The sequence below is a fragment of the Oryctolagus cuniculus genome, chromosome 4 (genome assembly GCF_051225735.1).
Source record: "Oryctolagus cuniculus isolate XC-2025 breed Fujian yellow rabbit chromosome 4, ASM5122573v1, whole genome shotgun sequence".
Classification (NCBI taxonomy): Eukaryota; Metazoa; Chordata; class Mammalia; order Lagomorpha; family Leporidae; genus Oryctolagus; species Oryctolagus cuniculus.
In genome coordinates this window covers 143,692,677-143,712,468 of record NC_142870.1, presented here as the reverse complement: position 1 = coordinate 143,712,468, position 19,792 = coordinate 143,692,677, and the positions used below count along the sequence as shown (strand labels likewise).

Genomic DNA, 19,792 nt, shown 5'->3' with positions numbered 1-19,792 from the left:
CAAAGGCCTTTGGTCCTCTCACACCCACAGCCAGAATAGGAAACAAACAGTAACACAGAAGGAGTGGCATTAGAAGAAATACCTAATTCATTCAACAAACATTTGTGAAGTGCCTACTATGCCCCAGGCTGTCCATATACGGGCAATTGAATGTCCAGGGGCTCATAAATCTAGAAAGAGAGACGTGCAGTAAACGGCACAGAGCTTCTCAACCTCAATGCTGTTGACCTTTGGGGCCGTGCGATTCTTTTTGTGGGGAATTGTGCACGGCGGGATAGTTAGTAGACACCTTGGCCTGTACCCATGAAATGGAAATAGCACTGCCTCCACACCCAGCTGTGACAGCCAAAAATGTCTGCTGACATTGCCAAATGGCCTCTGGGTGCAAAATCATCCCTGGGGGAGAACCATAGCAACAAGCACATTAAAGGCCACGGATGGTGCACGGTGCAGACTCTGAAGAAAGACAAGGCTCCCAGAAAGAAGTGGCAGCTGAATGGAACTAAAACCAACCCATGTGAGTTACCTAACTCACATTTCCCAGAAAGACTTCCCAGAAAGAGAGACCATCACCTTGGACAAGACACAGTAACATGAGAGTATACATGGCAAGAGAATTTAAAGAAATTTGTTCTGTCTGGGAAAAAGGCAGGCAACACAGCACAATGAAAAATGTTAACTATTTAAGAATAACATGCTTGACTGTTTGGCAAGAATCAAAATGAATATGAAAGCTACCCTAAGAAATTTCATAGAAGACTAACATGGAAATAAATACTGCAGTTCCTAGATGGGAATATTATAAAACTGTGCATTCATCTCTAATTAATACATAATAATAATATTAGAACTAAGACCCTCCTCTGTACCAGGCATTGTTTAACTAAATTAACATGCATTAGTTTCAATAATTTAAATAACTTTACAAAGTGAAATGAATTACCTATACATACTTCAAGTTTCACAACAGCCTCATGATGTAAGTACTGTGATCTCCATTTCACAGATGAGGAAACTGAGGCACAGAGAGACTGAGCACGGTGGTAGTAAGTGGCAGGGTGAAGACTCAAACCCAGCCGACTCTCCAGAGCCCGAGCTCTTCTCCATTGCGAGAGCGGTGAGGAGAAGTAGACCCTCGAAGCCTTCCGCTGCTCCACCTTAAAATGTAGAAGCAGAATTAAAGACGTTCTGAGACAGAGTGTCAATGAGTTTTGAACCCATTGATTAAAAATATGTAAATGCAACCCCTTCAGAAAAGCCACACAATTCATGGACTGAAGCCAGGGAAGAGTTTTCCTCCAGGAGCTTGACGAAGTGTGTGTCTACGAAAAGAGGCGGATGATAGATTCCTGCTGAACTATGGTCTTTTTACTTTTAATTTGTTGAACTCTTTATTTAACGTAGCATTAAACCTTTGACTACAATGTAGATTAAAAGTATGTTATCTCAAAAATTAAAAAAGAAAGAGGCAGATGAGACACATGGAAAGTTATTTTTTTAAGAAGGAGAATGGAAATGGTGACCTAACTCTGCCAGATAGTCAACCAAACTTCAAAGCTTGCTAATTAAAATTGTGCTTTGACACAAGGATGGAAAAACCAATTAATGGGACAAAATCTGAAGTTAGAAAGATAAGTGTGTGAATTTAATATAAGAATAAGACAGAGGAGGCCGGCGCCGCGGCTCACTAGGCTAATCCTCCACCTGCGGCGCTGGCACCCCAGGTTCTAGTCCCAGTTGGGGCGCCAGTTCTGTCCCGGCTGTTCCTCTTCCAATCCAGCTCTCTGCTGTGGCCCAGGAAGGCAGTAGAGGATGGCCCAAGTGCTTGGGCCCTGCACCCGCATGCGAGACCAGGAGAAAGCACCTGGCTCCTGGCTTTGGATCGGTGCAGCGTGTTGGCTGTAGCAGCCATTTAGGGGGTGAACCAACAGAAGGAAGACCTTTCTCTCTGTCTCTCTCTCTCACCGTCTAACTCTACCTGTCAAAAAAAAAGCCTGCCTACAACCAATAAGAGGGTGCTGCAAAAAAATAAATAAATAAGACAGAGGAGCTTTTACAAAGCAATGGGGAAGTGGAAGATGATTCAGTAAGCATTGCAGAAATTATTGATTGGCTTTTTTGGAAGGAAAAACAGAATTACAGCATCAAAAACACATTTACCAAAATAAATCCATATTAATTAAATGTTTAAAATCCTTCTAATTAAAAAAATTATTCTAAAATAATTTTATCCATAAGTGGGAAATAATTCTCTAAGCAGAAAAACAATGGCGGAAAGCCTAAAGGAAAGTACACTTGGCGACACTACTCGGGAAATATTTACAGAGCACGTTTTAAGCGCCACACCCTGGCAAGCACATTTTACTTTCTTTTTTTTTTTTTTTTAATTTTTGACAGGCAGAGTGGACAGTGAAAGAGAGAGAGAGACAGAGAGAAAGGTCTTCCTTTGCCGTTGGTTCACCCTCCAATGGCCACCGCAGCCGGCGTGCTGCGGCCGACGCATCGTGCTGCCCCGAAACCAGGAGCCAGGTGCTTCTCCTGGTCTCCCATGGGGTGCAGGGCCCAAGCACTTGGGCCATCCTCCACTGCACTCCCTGGCCACAGCAGAGAGCTGGCCTGCAAGAGGGGCAACCGGGACAGAATCCGGCGCCCTGACCGGGACTAGAACCCGGTGTGCCGGCACCGCAAGGCGGAGGATTAGCCTATTGAGCCACAGCGCCGGCCACATTTTACTTTCTAAAACCATAAATGAAATTACAGGACAAATGAATAACGGGAAGGTATGCTTTTAGTTATTATAGTTATGTCTTAAGAGCCTTAACAATGAAATAGCTCATATAAGCCATGAACAAAATTAAAAAGCAAATAATAAATGAGAAAAGATTTTTAGTAATGCATGTAAAAGTGTTTGGATCCTTGACAAATAAATAGTCCACATAGATTGATGGGAAAAGTGTTAAGACTAGCAAATAAAGGGGAAAGAACACAAACTGACAATTCACAAAAAGAAAAATACTTTTTAAAAATTCACAAAGATTTGGGTTTCAGTTTCAAACTCATTAGGAATCAAAGGCTGTGGGGAGCAACTGGGAGCAACTCGGACTAGACTAAGTTACTGGAATTAAGACTTATTCTATGCATCTGCTCTCCCACAATATGGCGCTGGGAGAGGAGGAAACAGCTTCTACACAGCTGCCTCCAGTTCAACCAATAAACTGTAGGACCTGCTCCTGATTGGAGGAGAGCAGCGTACTCGGCGTGTGGGTAGCAGAGTTGGGATTGGTGGAAGAGGACTACAAAGGAGGAGAGAGACAACATGCACGAGGAACATCTATCTGAAGGAACACCTGAGCAGCCCCCGAGAGAGCCGGCCGGCGGTGTGCCACTCCCCCGCAGAAGTGGGGAAAGTGGCAGGGGGAACCGCCCTTCCACGGAGGTGGAAGGACGGTAGCCAACCCGGGAAGAACCAGCAGCAAACCCGGGAAGGGCCGAGCAGACAAAAGAACAATGCAGGGTCCTGTGTCGTTCCTCCACGAAGAGGGGGAGCGACAAAAGGCAGGCAGGTTAAAGCAATGACCAAGTAGAACTTGACAAATCCCCAGTGTAGATAAGGATGTAGTGAAATAAGATTTTTTTTAAACTTTTATTTAGTAAATATAATTTTCCAAAGTACAGTTTATGGATTACAATGGCTTTCCCCCCCCATAACTTCCCTCCCACCCACACCCCTTCCATCTCCCGCTCCCTCCCCCATTCCATTCACATCAAGATTCATTTTCAATTATCTTTATATACAGAAGATCGATTCAGTATATATTAAGTAAAGATTTCATCAGTTTGCACCCACACAGAACATAAAGTGTAAAATACTGTTTGAGTAATAGTTATAGCATTAATTCACATTGGACAACACATTAAGGACAGAGATCCTACATGAGGAGTAAGTACACAGTGACTCCTGTTGTTGACTTAACAATTTGACACTCTTGTTTATGGCGTCAGAAATCTCCCTAGGCTCTAGTCATGAGTTGCCAAGGCTATGGAAGCCTCTTGAGTTCGCTGACTTCGATCTTATTTAAACAAGGTCATAGTCAAAGTGGAAGTTCTCTCCTCCCTTCAGAGAAAGGTACCTCCTTCTTTGATGACCCATTCTTTCTACTGGGGTCTCACTCACAGAGATCTTTCATTTAGGTTTTGTTTTTTTGTTTTTTGTTTTTTGTTTTGTTTGTTTGTTTGTTTTTTTGCCAGAGTGTCTTGGCTTTCCATGCTTAAAATACTCTCATGGGCTCTTCAGCCAGATCCGAGTGCCTTAAGGGCTGATTCTGAGGCCAGAGTGCTGTTTAGGACATCTGCCATTCTATGAGTCTGCTGTGTATCCTGCTTCCCATGTTGGATCATTCTCTCCCTTTTTGATTCTATCAGTTGGTATTTGCAGACACTAGTCTTGTTTGTGTGATCCCTTTGACTCATAGACCTATCAGTGTGATCAATTGTGAACTGAAATTGATCACTTTGACTAGTGAGATGGCATTGGTACATGCAATCTTGATGGGATTGTATTGGAATCCCCTGGCACATTTCTAACTCCACCATTTGGGGCAAGTCCGATTGAGCATGTCCCAAATTGTACATCTCCTCCCTCTCTTATTCCCACTCTTATACTTAACAGGGATCACTTTTCAGTTAAAGTGAAATAAGATCTTTATAATACAGCTGTTAGGAATAAAGCTCATAGAAAGAAATGTGGTTCTATGTAAAAAAAAAAAAAAAGATTTTTTTGAAACTTTACAATTTTTTTTAAAGATTTATTTTATTTATTTGAAAGAGTTACAGAGAGAGGTAGAGACAGAGAGAGAGGCCTTCCATCTGCTGGTTCACTCCCCAGTTGGATGGAACAGCCAGAGCTGCGCCAATCTGAAGCCAAGAGCCAGGAGCTTCTTCTGGTCTCCCACACAGGTGCAGGGGCCCAAGGACTTGGGCCATCCTCCACTGCTATCCCAGGCCATAGCAAAGAGCTGGATTGGAAGAGGAGCATCCGGGACTAGAACCGGCACCCATATGGGTTGCCGGCACTTCAGGCCAGGGCTTTAACCCACTGCACCACAGTGCCAGCCCCGAAACTCCCCAACCTTAGACAGTTTAATTCCACTCCTAGTAACCTGTCCTAAAAGAGTAATTAGAAATACTGACAACAAAATATGTGTAAAATGTCAGAACAATGCCTTTATTACAAGAAATTAAAAACCTAGGAGATGGTACCATGTAACTAGATAAAAACAGACACCATGTAGATGAATAAGAGCACTTCTGTGTACTAGAATACAGCACAGTCCTGTGAAATGATGGCTACATGAGCTTTTATAACACGAATACGATTGGGTGAGAAGAGTAGAACAGAAAACTGACTCTACAGTTCCCTGACCGTGTAAAAATATATGCAGGAAACTGGTGAAGAAGTATGCCAAATGTTTTAGGTAGGATTTAGAAGTAAGACTAAATGACTATGACTATGACTAAGTAATCATTGAAATTTTCTATTATGAACACCAGAAGGCAGAGTCAGAAATTAAGAGTGTATAATGTAGTAATACTTTGAAAGAAAAAAAACTAATAGATGTGTCAATGATTTTTTCTGTTTGTATACTAATCATCTTCCTCCATAATTTCTAGCTATAATATTTTATAATTGGCATTTGGGTCACCATCTTGCCTAATTATCATAAATAATCATACTCATATCATACTCGTATTCCTAAAAAGTCATAAGCTCCTGGAAACTTACCATCTGAAGTGACACTTTCTGAGCCATGTGCAAACCTGAATGTAGAGATTTCTCCTAGGAAGACAGCAAAAAAAATGTTTGCTCCATTTTGTAGCTGATTAAACAAAGTTCAGCCCTACTGCTGTCAAGCAGAGTGAGAGCAGGACTGGCCCAAAGGGCTCTATTTGATATATCTCAATAAGGCCTGTTGCCACGAACAAGGAAGTTGGCTTTTCCTCTGGGGATCCTCTTCATTCCCTGCCAGAGACAACTAAAGTAGTGGCCCACACATTTCAGAGTGGGCAGGAAACTCACCCGGAAGTGAAAACTCACATCTTCCAGGTGAACACGTCAGTCTTTGTTGTACAACAAGAAGTGTACAGACATGCAATTTCTCTCCCCTCATTCGGTGTTCTCCCTAGATGAATAATTTTAGCTTATCCTTGAATATGAACTTAAGATTAAAGACACTGTCACCATTTCAACCAAGAAAGGAAAAATTCATTATCACCTAAATACTTTTCTTCTCTCGTTTGAAATTTTGCATTAAAAAAATTTGCAAGAAGTGGGTGATGAAACTGTTGTGAGAACAGACTCAAAACAACCTATTCTTTTATTTTTGTATTCTCAATCTATTATATTGTTGGCATTCTAACCGAAGTACAAGGGGGTGTTAGATAAACATCATTAACTGAAGAGTTAGGGGCCAGCCCCTTGGCTTACTTGGTTAATCCTCCACCTGCGGTGCCACGGCACCAGCATCCCACATGGGCGCCGAGTTCTAGTCCCGGTTGCTCCTCTTCCAGTCCAGCTCTCTACTGTGGCCCAGGAAGGCAGTGGAGGATGGCCCAAGTGCTTGGGCACCTGCACCCGCATGGGAGACCAGGAGGAAGCACCTGGCTCCTGGCTTCGTTTCAGCGCAGTGCTGGCCGTGGCAGCCATTTGGGGGGTGAACCAACGGAAGAAAGACCTTTCTCTCTGTCTCTCTCTCTCACACTGTCTAAATTTGTCAAAAAAAAAAAAAAACTGAAGAGTTAAAAGCCAAACTGATGGAGTTCTTTAAGAAATTAAAAAACAAAAAAAGTGCCTCTCAGTTGAAACAAGAGTAAGATGTGCTCTGTCTGGAGAAACAGTGGCAGAATCATTCCTGAATCCTTTCAACAACACTGTCCCATCTAACAGTCAATTCCTGTCCACCAGCAGGGAGCAGCGCCACTTCTTCAGTGCCTCCCACCTTTCAGATAGACTCAGCCTTTAGCTCTACTCAGGGGATGCACAGGCATCAACACTATGGCACCTGGGGTCTTCCAACGGTTGCTTCCGGCCTTGTGTCGGGATTTCTAGCCCGTGCTCCATTCTCCACGAAAATAATCACAGAATCTAACGTACGGTGGGCAGTCAAGGGGAGTGCTGCCTCCATCCAAGTCAGGGGGAGGCCTTGCCTATTTGCCTTCTGTGTTTGCTGAGAATAAAGGTGTAGCAGCACTGGCTGGGTGCAGCCCAGATAACATTGAAATGTACGGGCGCACGGCTCATTTCCTGGAGAACGCGCAGTGCTGAGAGATCGTAGTGAGCATGTAGGGCAGGGGTGGGGGGTAGGTGTGTGTTTCAGCACCTGCACATACAGATTTGAGAAGGTCTAATTGAAGTGGCTCTGGATTCAGAAGCCAGACACACACGACCCTCAGGAAGCAGCAGATCCATCAATTCTCTCCCGAAATGGAGCTGGCAAGACAAAAACACAGCACCTGATCTCCACAGCCATGCCTCGCTTTACCATGATCTGCCGACTGCGGTGACAGCTTCCTGCAACGTGTGGGTGCTGATAGTGCGGGGACTCTGGGAGGGCTCTGAAGTGCTGCCGTGGAGTCACCACGCGTCCCAGATGAAGACACTGGGACCTCCCAGGGCTTGGGAGATGGCTCGAATCCCCCAGCACACAGGGTGTCGGTGGCAGTGTCAGGAGCAAGGCACGATGACGTGGTGGGCTAGCTCTGCCAGATCTTCAGGGAGACTTCATTTGTTTATGTATTTATAAAAGGGAGAGAGAGAGAGAGAGAGAGAGAGAGAGAGAGAGAGAGAGAGAGAGAGACTCCCATCTACTTGTACACTCTCCTGATGCCCTCTATCGCTGGGGCTGGGGCTGGGGCTGGGCTGTGCCGATGCTGGGAGGTGCAAGGTGGAAGCTCCATCAAGGTCTCCCGCATGGTGGGAGCCATCAGGGTCTGTGCTGTGATTAGCTGGGAGTGAGGAGCAGGAGCTGGGATTCAAAGGCAGGCACTCCCAGGGGGAAGGCGGGTGTCCAGCAACCAGCCTCTTACTCACCAGGCCAAAAGCCCGCATCTCACCCAAATGTTCAAGCTTGGTCATTAACATGGTGCTTTGGCATCAGGGTGAACAGATTAGTGGAACAAAATCTAAAACTGGAAACACATAGGCATGAATTTAACACAAGACAGAGGAGCTTTTACAAAGCCTTGGAGAAAAAGGAAGTTCCCTCCTCTGGCCTTCCTGGAACCTCCTGTGTCTGCCACATGATCCTCATGTGGCCCTGTGGCACGTGGCCCCATGGCACGTGTCAGGGTGTGAGATGGAGGTCCATGGGATCCCTGGCTCCTTCTCACTCCAGTTCCAATGCCTGTGGACCAAGAGCAGTGTAACTCTAGGAGTTGCTTCCTGTTTTCCAACATGGAGACATCCTTGCCTGCCCCTGCACGTGTCTGGGCATGGGTCTCTCGTGATGACCCCGGCAGTGGTGGAACCGGCACCCTTTCCCCAGGATGGTGGTGCGCGCTCAGGGAGGCGATGGGTGGAGCTGGGCCGGCCTGGAGGGAGGCGCCCTTCTGCCCACCCAGGCGGCGCAGCACCAACCAGAGGACAAGTGCCTCTTGGGGCCGCTTCCCTGACAAATGAAAAAATAATGCCCTTGAACCACGAGTGAAACTGAACTATCTAAGGAAAACATTGTGAGCAAACACCCGAAGCCAAGGCAAACTGTCTGATTAGCCGCGCTCCCCTCGGGCGCGCCGGGCGCACACCTTGGCGGCTGCAGGGCGGCTGAGGCCATGTCCACCACCGCGTACCAAGTGGTGGGCTTCCTCCTGGCCGCCCTGGGGCTGGCGGGCTGCATCGCCGCCACGGGCATGGACACGTGGAGCACCCAGGACCTGTACGACAACCCTGTCACCTCCGTGTTCCAGTACGAAGGGCTCTGGAGGAGCTGCGTGAGGCAGAGCTCCGGGTTCACCGAGTGCCGGCCCTACTTCACCATCCTGGGCCTCCCAGGTAGGCACCGGGCGCGCCCTGGGGCAGGACCGGGCGAGCACGCAGGAAGGGCCTGGGCTGCGCTCCTGCCTCTGGGCGTGACCCTGGCAGCTCCGATGCGGAATCAAAGGTGTGAATAACAGGAGAGGTTGGCGCCTTGTCAAAAAGAGCAAAAGTCCCGCAGGCGAGAAATCAGAGAAGGCGAACCCAAGCGCCAGGCATTGCCAGGAAGGAGGCAGGCGGGGTGGGAGGGAGAATGGGTCCACAGCGCGGGGCACGCTCCTAATACCATGTTTCTCAAGGAGAAAATCCCTTGTGTGCATCTCTGCGTGGTGTGTGACTTGAACTTCCCTCCACACACCTGGGGGTAAGGGGAGGGGTGCATTTTTTTTTTATAGCTGGAAAAGTTTATTGGGAGCTAATTTCATTTCATTTTGATGCAATTAAATTTGCTCTTTGAAAAGTTGGAGTCTCTGTAGGTGCCAAAAAGAAATCACATGGCTGTTAAATTATAAAGATCCTTTTTCTCTATTTTTGTTGAAAAGGTCTGCTGTCCTCTGTGTGTTGGAATATAATTACACAGCTGTAATTACAACATTATAATAATGTCATAATACAAATATAATTACAAATGTGACATCCTGTCACCCTAGAAGATGAAATAAGTTAAACCCCTGCCTTTGAATCCAGATAATTGTTTAAAATAGCACAGCCTACCTGCCTGCTGTTTATTGTGGTTTCCTTAAAACCAAAAAATGAAAATAATCTATCAAGCAATCAGAGGCTCTGAGGGGTGAGCAAGATGGGAGTGTGGTATCAAAAGAAGAAGGATGCTAGATTCTGCCTCTCTGAAGCAAATGCCTCGCAAATAGGAATTTGCAAAACACATTTGCAAGAAATTGTCAAGAGGCTGCGGAGTCCTTGAAATTGTGAAAAGTGACTCAACTCATTCATCTTCCTTTTTCAGAAGGAAGTAGAAGATAAGTATCAGAGTCAGAGAATGGGGTTATTTATTCCATTTTGCAAAGTCCCTCATTGTGGGACCAACAGACATCCTGACTCCACGCCAAGACCCACGTAGGGAAGTGAGGGAGGTAAAGCCTACCAGAGGAGAGGGAGCCCAGAGGATGAGGATTCTCAGGACCACTTCCCAGGGTCCCACGCACACACGGTGTCCGTCTCTGGATCACGATGGATCAGTTGCCACACTTGGGGACCCCAATATCCCACTCTCCTAAATGGCCAAACCCCATTGCCTGCACTCTCTAACTTGTCCCTGCTCTTCTACTAAGGGATCGCACCCTCACAGCCCCTCTCGGAATCTCTCCTGTCACCCTTGATAGCTCTGCTTCACAGAGCAAGATCCACCGCCCCACCCCACCAGCCATCCGAAGGCCCTGCGCCATCCTGTCTTGGACAGGGCCCTGGTGGTCAGCCACTCTCCTTCTGACCCCTGTCACCTCCTCTGCTGATTTATGCTGATGTCCTAATCCCCTGCAAAAATCTTCCCTTGATCTTGTCATTGTCAAGTTCTGTCCTCTCTGGGTCACCGACAGCCAAATTAAGACCATGTGTTTCCACCACGCCCCACTCTGAACCTTTCTCCATCTGGTTTCTCTCCTTTACCTCTGTTTGCTCCTTTGACAGTGGCATGGAGTCGGGGGGAGTCTTCCAGTCACCAGTTCCTAGTGCATCTCCCTAGGTACTTCAAAACCCAAATACCCCCGGCCATGACTCCCCACTCACTGCTTAACCAGGGGCACACAGCACCCTGCGGCTTCCCTCACCTGCCTCTTACCAGGCCTCTTTCCCCTCCAAGGTCTTTGCCTCTCCTCGTACTATGTTCTGGGCTTGGTCTTGGACACCGCTGTTCCCAAAGCCCCTGTTTCAGACAGATCCATTTATTCATCCTGCCATAAATCCCACAAATTTCTTTTCATGCCTACTGAGCAACAGGAACCAGAGGTTCAGGGCCTTTATCAATCAACCACCCTCTCTGCAAATCTTCCCCCAAAGCCTCCTCACACCCGCAAATTGGATAAGCCTCCACAAATGTCTGTACCAAACCCAGAGCACTCACAGCAGTAGCATGTTTGCTTGAACTTTGTGCATGGCTCACAAGTCTGAGAAGCCTGGCCGCATACCTACAAGGGGCACTCAGCACAAGACTGGCCTTGTCTGCAGCTGCAAAGCCCAGGGGAGGGGACAGGCGTGTGCATCACTATCAAAGCAAAACTACCATGTGGCGGCGTGGGGCTAGGACACAGGTGTGTGGAGTGCCAGGAGGAAAGGGGTTAAACAGTGGGAAGAGTGAGGGGGGGAATGAGGGTGGGGTTACTAGGGAGTTCTGTCTCATCTGAACTTTAGCTGTTCCAGTGATACTCAGTTCCCACCAGCGCGGTCACAATAGCTAACCCGGTTCCCAGCATAAGAGCTGGGAGAGTGAATATTCAGCCAATGGTTGATAAACTAAATAGAAACAAAGAATATTCTGTCTTAAGTGTGTATTCAAGCCATGTGAACTAAAACAAGTCAAGGGTCCCACCCCCACCCTCCAGACAGTAGATCGCCTTTGCACTAAATTTTTGCCATCATGGCTCTAGGTAGAAAAAAGATCTTGTTCTTCCCCTGCCTGAAATTGATTCGTTTGCTCATCCAACCGTGTAGTCCACAAATATCTTTTCATGCCTAATATGTAACAGGAATTAGAGTTTCAGGGCCTTTATTAACCAGAGGAGTTACTGTCACCTGCTTCAGCTGACAAACACAAACATCCCAGGGCCTAACCCCACAGAAGTCTGCTTCCTGCCCACTGAAGCCCACAGTGGGAGGAGCAGCCTCCTTGGTGCTACACTCTTCAAAGTGGCCGGAGTAGGAGGAGAAAAGCTTAAAGAAGGCACCACGGCTCTTCACTGCACCTTCCTGGAGGTGACACATGTCCCTCCCACTCAGAGTGCACTGGCCAGCCCTCGCCACATGGCCCAGGGAGCTGGGAGATGTAGGACATACTAAGTGAGCTCCTGCTGCCTCTTGACAGTCCCTGCCTGGCTGCACCGTTCCCACCATGCTAGTGTCAATCCTGCTGGAAATAATGAATACCTTTGAGACCAAATACTGAAAACCAGGAAGAATGCCAAAGACACACACCAGGGACTCCCATTCAGACAGGTATCTGGAATCCCTCCATGTGTAGAAGGTGGTCTGATACAAGATCCACAGCACGCGGTTTCAGAAGCTGGGCATTTTGGTGGGAGACGCCTGGAAGCAGAAGGCGGTGGGGTTTGAGGTGAGCATCTGTGTTGTAAAATGTTCCTGCACTTAACGGCAGAGGGATGGAATATGATCATGAGAGAAAAGCAGTTCCAAAAAGTAAGGAGGAAAAAAGAAAGGGAAAGTGGGGTAGAGAGAGAGGGAAGAAGGGAGACAAGGAAGGCGGGGAGGAGGAAAGAGATTAGGGAGAGCTGGGTGCTTTGATTCCATGTCAGGGACCCCTGAGATGTCTCAGACCCACCCAGGGAGAGATGCCGAGCTCTCTGAGGAGAGCTTTAGGGCACAGGGAGCTGGCAGGAAGGACTGTCCCCTCACATCTCATGAACTGTGACCGTGAGTGTCAGGACCTGCAGCGGAGCCTCTAGGACTCTTGTCTGTCGTAAGCTGCAGCCGAGGACGCCGACACGCCTGCCTTGCCTCTCCCACATTGCTCACTGCTGGCCACAAAGTCATGGGCAATTGGCGCCTGGGAGTAGCATTGCTTCTGGGTGCCATCTCCCAGCTATGCTGTGAAAGGGCAATCTAGTGGCCGCACACTTGGCCCAGTGGTTAGGAGGTTGCTGGAGACACCTGTGTCTCCTATCAGAGTGCCTGGGTTCCAGTCTTGGCTCCACTCCCAACTCCAGCTTCTTGCTAATGCGCACAGCAGGTGATGGCTCAAGTGGCCGGGTACCTCCACCCACATGGGAGACCTAGACTGGGTTCCCAGCTCCCAGCTTCAGCCTGGCCCAGTCTTGAACATTGCTGGCATTTGGAAGCGATCTCTCTCTCTTCTCTCTCTCTCTCCTCCTGCTCCTTCCCTCCTCCAATAAAAAAAAAAAAAAAAAAAGAAATGAAGACTTTTAAAAAAAATTCTGGGCTGAGCCAGCATGGGAACCAGGGGACAGTTTCCAGTAGCCACCACAATGGCGTTCCCCAGCCCTGCATGCCTGGGTGAAGGATTCTACTGAAAACCAGGGAGAAAACGTCCCAGGTTTGAGTCTGCACAAAAGAAGATGCTTTAAATTACTGGCAGTTGTGGCCATTGGAGGACAGAATGGGTTTAGGAGCAGCCAGTCCTCGGGCAGTAGGTGTGGCTACACTATAAACTGGCATTTGAAATACAAATGTGTGTTGGGTGACTTAGATTTGGCCAACTGGAGTAAGGAATGGGCCGGAACTAGGAGGCAAACTCAAAAGCTGAATGCAGCAACGTACAGAAGTGGAGCAAACGGGAGGGAGAAGTGGCAGCATGGCACAGGGACACTTAGGGGGCCCCTGGTGCAGCTGGAGGAGTAACACTGACCAGCCAGGCCCCGATGCCTGGAGAGGACGAGTTAGCAGCAATAGCTGCTGAGAGCATTTCCTTGAGTGTGACAAGGGCTTGGGAAGAGGGACCTGCAGCGGAGTTGCTGGGTGAAACTCCTGGTTAAAGAGGAAGGCTGCAGAGAGAGCCTAGAAGTACCGCCCTCCAGCAGAGAGGAGTGAGTGCCTTAGAGTGGCCACGGAAAGGCATGCTGCACATACCTAGACTACTTGAGCCAACAGTCAGAAGGATAACTCCCGGGTATTAAATTCCTCCCAAGTACAAGCTCTTGGCTTGCAGAATTCCACTTAACGTGTCATCCTTCTGACAAAGACCGTATCATTCTATTTCCACCTTATGACCATAGAATAACTTAATTCAATTCAAGAGGCTGCATCCTATAACCTACAGATAAGCTAATGAGTAGATGGTGGCGGTATCAAGACTTTTTACAGCTCTGTGTGACTGATGGTCCAAGACGGCCTCTCGTTCTGGGGCACAGTCAATGCACGGCTCTGGGGACAGCGCCCAAAGAGAAAGAGAGCCATTACTTATTGGATGACACAAGGACTCTCCAATTTAATCTTCACAGCCCTGCAAGGGAATGCTTCTATGTGTTAGCTTTGTTTTTAAAGACAGAAACTGAGGCTGGGGGGGGGGACAAGGATAACTTGTCCCAAGTCCCTGGAGGGAAGATGGAAGGAGCAGGATGTGGACACCAGGCTGAAAGACTTCCAAGCCTGTGTCCTCTGCCCCTGCCCAAGCCCTGTTTCTTTCCCAGCTAGGAATGGCTGCCGTGGGATTGAAGGCAGCAGTCTGGACTTGAGCTAGAGGGAAGCGGAGGCTACATCACACACTGATCCACACAGAGCAATATCGCTAACTGTGCACAGCTAGGGCCAGCAAGTCTAAAGAGTGGGTGACTTGCACATTACTCCAATTTCTCCTCTCTCGAGGTAGTGGGAGAGCAGAGCAGAGGGCACCCATGGGCAGGGTGGAGAGGAGGCAAAGACCCAGCAAACAGGTGTGCCTGGCTCCATGATGATACCACAGTCGAGTCAGGTTTTCTCTCATGTATCTGCAAACCGCTGGGCTGCATTTGGTACAGTGGCAGGCCCCATGTTCAGGGGCATGTGAGCTGGAACCAAAGGCCTGGGCTGGCCACCTCCATCCCTTGCTCTTACGTTCCCCGTCTCTGAGATGTCTCACAACAGGCACTTGTGTGTATGTGGTCTGCAATGCGTTCACAAGATCTGGACCTTGGCCTTGGGGAAATGTGTCTGTACCCCCCAAAGCTCTTGAACAATTCAGACACTGGCTCTTCCACATGTTTTTTCTTCTCGAAAATCAAGCACCTTTTATGGAAGCAAATATCCGAAGATTCAAATCTTTTTTTTTTTTTTCCTTTCTCGCACCTACCTCCCTTGTGTTCTGATCACTGCACTATTTCTCAGCCCCTCTGCAGGCACTGAGGGCCTTGATTTTTTTTCCATATGACTAGCTACACTCTCACCCCCCACCCACACCCCTTCCTACCTCAAGAACAAAAGCCACTGGGAGAGTTAGGGAATTTTTCATCAACCTATCAATCATATTTACACACACTCGAATTAAGGCTTTTAACAAAGCCACATTTAACTAGAGAATAGTTCCCCAAAATCTTAAAGAAACAAATCCATAAGGGAAAAAATGAGACTAAAGTTTCCTTTCTAGAGGAGCTGCCCTCTTGATACTGATGGAGTGTTTCTGTGTTGAGCCAAGTGCTCACAATCTCATGAAACCAACTTATCTTTCCCCAGTTTACACTGGAAGAAACTGACCCGGGAGGTGAAGCAGTTATAAGTTAGTTATAAAATTAAAACAAGATCCAGGGGAACCTCTTGGTTTTCAGTCCAGGTGCTTGCTTTCTTGTGGAAAGGGAAAATGCTTCAGCACAAGCATGCCTGTGTGAGGGTGTAGAAAGGTCTCAGCATGTATGTGTTGTCCTACATGGTGTACAGACAATACATGGAACTGACTGCGAGTCTGCAAAGCCCAGCAGAATCTGGAACTCGGGGATGAGACGAGGCTTCGTGCCTGTTTCTCAGTGGGCAAAGCTCAGGCTCAGGGCTCGGACCCCACACTCAGCATGTGGCTGTGGCACTTGCTGTTTGGTGGCGTGGTCACCTCCCAGTGCCGTGCCCTGGGGTGTCCTGCTCAGCGGTGCACCAGTTCTTGGAGAAAGACACATCATCAGGGTGACGTCGCTGGGTCCCACCTTGGAGATCGCCTGGGTCAGTTCCTACTGCTCTGACAAAAACACCTTAGGCTGGGTCATTTGTAAGCAATATAAGTATTTCTCGCCATCCTAGAGGCTGGGAAGTCCAGGCCCAGGGCACCAGCAGCCAGTGTCTGCTGAAGCGTGCTCTCGTCAAAGACGGTGCCTCTGGCTGCATCCCCACGGGGTAGAGGGGACCACCACTGGGTCCTCTTTGACAGAGAGGAAAAGATACAGACCCCCTCCACCCTAAACCAATCATGTGACCTAATCAGTTCTTCAAGACCCCACCTCTTAGCATGGCTGCACTGAGCTTTAAGCTTCAACGTGAACGTACACATTCACACCACAGCAGAGGCGAGAGGGAAGGGCAGTGCAGATGCGAAGCTTCCCCCGCGGCCTCACCATCAGCACCTCTCCAGCTCCAGTGCTGGCCAGACCTTGCTTCTCTCTTTTCTGGTCTCCCCTCCTTCCTCAGTGCCATCAGGCCCAGGCCTTCCTCTTCCTCCTCTCCCCAAACCTTCTTCCTCTCTTGCCCATCGCAATCCTGCACCCACAGGAGTCTCAAATCCTCACCCGTGTTTTATTGCCTTGTGGGAGGACTCAGGGGTGCCTCCAGGCAGGGCAAGCCAAGGTTGTGTGGGATGGGCCAGGGGAGGGGAGAAAACTCGTCTGTATGGAGCCTGATCCTCAAAGCATCTCTCTATGGGAGATTTCTCTGTCCCCTCCAGAAAGCTCAGCCGCAGTGAGGTCAGATGACTCCCTAACAACACACTGCTGGCATCACACTCTCCTGTAGGATTTCAGGAGCTGCACAGCCCCTCCCTGCCGGGTCCCTCGCATCTCAAGAGAATCAAGTCTCTTGCAACTTCTTTAAAGAAGCTTTTCCCTGTTGGGCCTCACCCTCCCTGCCTCTGGACCCCTCCACCAGCTTTTCCTGCCTTCAGCTGGAGGCCAGGCTCCGCCTGGAGATGTTTCCCTCCCATCCCCCTGCCCCACGGAGACCCCTGCCCAGGCCTTTGACTGCTAGTGAGTTACAGTCTCATCAACCCAGTGGCATCAATCCCTGGGAGCTCTCTCCTCTCTCAATTCCTCATCTGCGCACCTCCTCCTAACGCCTTTTATAGGGAAGTTCTCTCATCTTACTCCTTGAATTACTGAACATCCAGATGAAAAATCTCAGAGGCCAAAACTTTCCTGTTTCTTGAAAAGCTGCCCCAGGTGGCGCACAGGTGCGAGGGGTTTGGGGGCTTTGAGAACCACACGGGAAGGCTCCTCACCTGTCAGTCCGCAGCTCCTTTGGGGGAATAAGGTATTTTGCAATAGGGAGAGAACACTGAGTTCCCTTTTTTGTATTTGCTTCTTCCAGCCCTGAATCCTGCCCGCCCCTCGGGTCTGATAACACCTCATTATTCACTGGGAGGAATGCTGCGGCACACCTCTGGTGCAGGGAATCAGGCTATAGAGCCACTGACTCACCTGTTATCAGTTGATAAGCCCAGACCTCTTAATCAGAGCATTGAACAGGAGACAGAATGGCGAAAAGAGAAACCTGCCTGTTTGGGGTGAGGGGTGGGAAGGCGGTTCTCTGCTTAGCTATCTGTGCAGGAGGAGGCGGATGCCAGTTAGCAAAATCTCTCAACTCAAAAGGAAGCTCATGGCCAGCGCCATGGCTCAATAGGCTAATCCTCCGCCGGCGGCGCTGGCACACCGGGTTCTAGTCCCGGTCGGGGCGCCGGATTCTGTCCAGGTTGCTCCTCTTCCAGTCCAGCTCTCTGCTGTGGCCCGGGAGTGCAGTGGAGGATGACCCAAGTGCTTGGGCCCTGTACCCCATGGGAGACCAGGAGAAGCACCTGGCTCCTGCCTTCAGATCGGATCAGCATGGTGCGCCGGCCGCAGCGCGTCGGCTGCAGCGGCCATTGTAGGCTGAACCAACGGCAAAGGAAGACCTTTCTCTCTGTCTCTCTCTCTCACTGTCCACGCTGCCTGTCAAAAAAAAAAGGAAGCTCAGATCACCAGCGTGCAGCCCCTTGGCAATTAGTACTCATAGGGTGTTTCTAGCAAGGAGTCATGGGGAGTATTTTCTATCACTGCTTGACACCTGCCCCCTCACATTTCCTACTCTCAGAAGACCACACACGCACACACACACACACACACACTGTTTTATCTTTCCCAGCTATAGGCTAAAAGAAAGGGGTGGTGCAAGCTGAAAGGAGGTGCTAAAAAAATAAAAAGGAGCTCAGGGTCAGGGTGGACCCCTGGTTCAAAGCGGAGTCAGGGTATGGCAGAAACCCAGAAGTCACATGACAGCAAGAAAGAAGCCAGACTGCACCATGCAAACCTGACCCAGGAGAGGCAAGAGAGCATCTGAGAGCCCGAGGCAAAAACTGCCCAGGAGGCTGGTGTGGTGCACTGGGATGAGTTGCCACTTGCAATACCAGCATCCCATAGGGGTGCCACTTTGAGTCCCAGCTGCTCTGCTTCCGATCCAGCTCCCTGCTAACGCACCTGGGAAGGCAGCAGAAGATGGCCCAAGTGCTTGGACCCCTGCCACCAGGGGGCTGCTGTGGCATACTGGCAGCAACTTTCCAAGTCAGGCAAGGCCTCACTGCTTTAGCGGCCCACCTGCCAGCATCACGTGGTGCCTGAGACAGCGATGGCAGGAAAGGCCACAGACCTCAGCCACAGTCATAGCACACACATGACAAACATTAGAACCACCCTAAAGGGAGTCAACGACCTCATCCTTCGCTGAGGGTCATGAGTGTAACTTTTCATGGAACGAGAAAGGGACATCTTAAAATCCTACTTGGTTAATTCTTATGGTTTGGTTAGTTGCTTTATTGTGTTTGCATTTTTTTAAACTTTTATTTAATGCATATTAATGCACATAAATTTCCAAAGTACGACTTATGGATTACAATGGCTTCCCCCCCATACCGTCCCTCCCACCCACAACCCTCCCCTTTCCCACTCCCTCTCCCCTTCCATTCACATCAAGATTCATTTTCGATTATCTTAATATACAGAAGATCAGCTTAGTATACATTAAGTATGGATTTCAACAGTTTGCTCCCACACAGAAACATAAAGTGAAAAATAATAGATGATTTTTTTTAAATGATGATGAAATCAGAGCAGACCTATTGTCATGTTTAATTTACTTGGTTAATTCTTATGGTTTGGTTAGTTGCTTTATTGTGTTTGCATTTTAACCAGATGCTTCTCAAAGAGACAAAAGATTTTATTCTCTGGCTAGCTTCAGGCTTAAAATACAAATAAGACCTAGAGCAGTTTTCAAAACCTCTAGCGGGTTCACAGGCAGGTTTGTAAGAAGGTTTGTAAAAAGATTTGTAATGAGGTTTGTAAGAAGCCGGTGGAAAGAACATGGAAGTTCCCTTCTGTTTTCTCATCTGTCCAGTGTTCTGGCCATGACATCCAGAACCAGCACAGCCTTAACAAAACTTCCTGAAGGCAAAGGCTGCCCCACAAGTGTCCTCTGGGTGTCTGCAGAACCACAGGTGTAACTCATAGTTAAACTGTGTGTGTTAAAAAGGCCTATAAGGGGCTGGCACTGTGGAATAGCAGGTAAAGCTGCCACCCACAATGCCAGCATCCCATATGGGCTCCAGTTCGAGTCCTGGCTGCCCCACTTCTGATGCAGTTCTCTGCTATGTCCTGGGAAAGCAGTAGAAGGTGGCCCAAGTGCTTGGGCCCCTGCATCCACATGGGAGAACTGGAAGAAGCTCCTGGTTCCTGGCTTCAGATTGGCACAGCTCCAGCCATTGCAGCCATCTGGGGAGTGAACCAGTGGATGGAAGACCTTTCTCTCTGTAAATCTTCCAAATAAATAAATAAATCTTTTTTAAAAAATAGGCCTAGAAGCACACCATTAGCCACTATGCCACTATCACGAAGTATTTTTTTTTAAAGATCTATTTATTTATTTGAA

General features: G+C 48.4%; 2 protein-coding genes across 3 annotated transcripts in view; both read left to right on the top strand.

The window, feature by feature from the left end:
- Positions 1 to 19,792, top strand: part of ARMC8 (armadillo repeat containing 8) — an 862,269-nt gene that overhangs the window by 581,801 nt on the left and 260,676 nt on the right. The window lies entirely within an intron of this gene.
- Positions 1 to 19,792, top strand: part of CLDN18 (claudin 18) — a 38,402-nt gene that overhangs the window by 4,702 nt on the left and 13,908 nt on the right. The window contains exon 1 of one of the 2 annotated variants that reach the window (XM_017346667.4): positions 8,710 to 9,046. The exons of the other annotated variant lie outside the window; for it this stretch is intronic. Within the exon in view, the coding sequence (XP_017202156.2) occupies positions 8,827 to 9,046 (220 nt within the window). The 5' untranslated portion in view covers positions 8,710 to 8,826. Of the gene's footprint in view, positions 1 to 8,709; positions 9,047 to 19,792 lie in introns of those variants that run through there. 2 annotated transcript variants of the gene reach the window in all.